Source organism: Theobroma umbraticum, unplaced genomic scaffold (assembly GCF_002168275.2).
Source record: "Theobroma umbraticum cultivar Fairchild unplaced genomic scaffold, ASM216827v3 scaffold_51.0, whole genome shotgun sequence".
NCBI lineage: Eukaryota > Viridiplantae > Streptophyta > Magnoliopsida > Malvales > Malvaceae > Theobroma > Theobroma umbraticum.
Genome location: NW_018397260.1, coordinates 8,910,432 through 8,912,112, shown reverse-complemented (window position 1 = coordinate 8,912,112; position 1,681 = coordinate 8,910,432). Strand labels below are relative to the sequence as shown.

Here is a 1,681-nt window from a genome sequence, read left to right as displayed (position 1 = left end):
GTCATAATTGGTGGTGCAATCGATCCTGCATTGACCGGTGAGAGTTAGGCAACAGTTTGCCTAATCTCATATCATTACTATAATATTATTAAATATAAATTTAACTCTCACACCACCTGTTTTGTTCTTGGAAAGAGACCAACTCCTTGTTTAACATTATTAAGTCCTCTTAACCAATTATTATCCCCACTAAATATGCTTGCGGGAGGCACTTAGCTAAAGACGTGTCACGTGCACAGGACAACCACTCCTTAGTCTCGAAAAGAGTGCCCACTTATCAATACTTGAATCCGGGTCTAGCACCTTCCACCGTTAAGAGTAAATTTGAAGAATGTTACAGTGAGAAAATCGTACAAGGTAATTCTGCCCAAAAGAATTGAAAAGAGGGAACAATGTAAGGTAATGGAAGGTTACTTGTAAGTTGTGAGAAGACGGTGGAGAAAGACGAGCATCATAGCTTTGGCCATGTTCATCCCCAGGCAAGTCCTTGTTCCCATTCCAAATGCTAGGAAGCTGTATGGCTTAGATTTATCCTGCGTGCAAAGAAAGATAACACAATCTCCCATAACTTCTCTTTGATTCTTTGCATTTATTCTCATTGAGAAATATAAACCGAGACTTACATCGAACCTTGAAGGATCGAAACTGTTGGGTTCACTGTAGACCATTGGATCAAGGTGTATTGATGTAACATCAATGTTGACAGTCCATCCTTTCTTCATCTTGTATCCTTAAGAAAAAAGAAAGAACAGAATAAATGTACGGAGAGAAAGAAAAATTTATTGCTGTATAGGATAAGAGTTGCTTTTCTGGTGCTAGAAAAGGAACCTTTAATCTCACAATCTTGAAGTACAAGTCTTGGAAACCATGGTACAACAGATGCCATTCTCAGTGATTCTTAACCACCTGTTGATGAAGCGTGTTCCTGGAGTTCAGAAAACTTAAACAACCCTTCAAGGTTTTTAATGCATTGGTTGAGTTTGTTTACCTTAGAACCATAGGGCATTTCGTTAAGATCATCCAGGGTAAGAAATAACTTTTTCAAAGATTTTTCCCAAGAGGTGAAGCTGCTCAGCCTGCTCTAGTCATTACAAGGAAATGCAGAGAAAAATAAATTAAATTATTGGGAATGTGAGTTAGATTGTCACGCAAAAGAAATTTCTTTGTCCACCAACCTTAATTGCATCAAGGACATCCTCATTCTCCTCCAGATACTTGACCATCCAAGTGATTGCACTTACATAATTGGATGATTGATTCTACTCTTACATAATTGGATTTAATATCTAAAAAAATTTCAATTTGAGATATTTTAAAAATAACAAAGGGATAATAAAATTACCATCTTAACCAAACATTAAATGTCTAAATTTTAAAAAAAATACATAAAACGAGCCCTACCCTATCTCCAATTCGCCATAATTAGTCATTTGATGCATTGATTGATTAAATCGTTTCTTTGCCTACCCTTTTATAAAAATGAATAAGAAAGTTTGAAAATCAATCTCAATCAAATCTTAATTAGTCTATTTTCATGCTTCTAAACTTTTCTCACAAAATCAAAACTAATTACGTCATTTTGTTATTGAATTAAAAATCTTTGTATCTATCACAAATGTTGCAATCATTTTACTTACGAAAAACGTTATCGATAAAATTTTTTAACATAATTTTAAACAAT

At 34.5% G+C, this 1,681-nt stretch overlaps 1 protein-coding gene across 1 annotated transcript in view; it reads right to left on the bottom strand.

Moving 5' to 3' along the window:
- Positions 1–216: 216 nt before the first annotated feature.
- The window catches only part of LOC110416545 (abscisic acid 8'-hydroxylase 4), a 6,521-nt gene continuing 5,056 nt past the window's right edge, over positions 217–1,681 (bottom strand). The window contains 7 exon segments of the mRNA XM_089783575.1: positions 217–310; positions 415–533; positions 624–730; positions 829–900; positions 982–1,054; positions 1,056–1,076; positions 1,176–1,236. Coding sequence (XP_089639701.1) covers positions 217–310; positions 415–533; positions 624–730; positions 829–900; positions 982–1,054; positions 1,056–1,076; positions 1,176–1,236 — 547 coding nt within the window.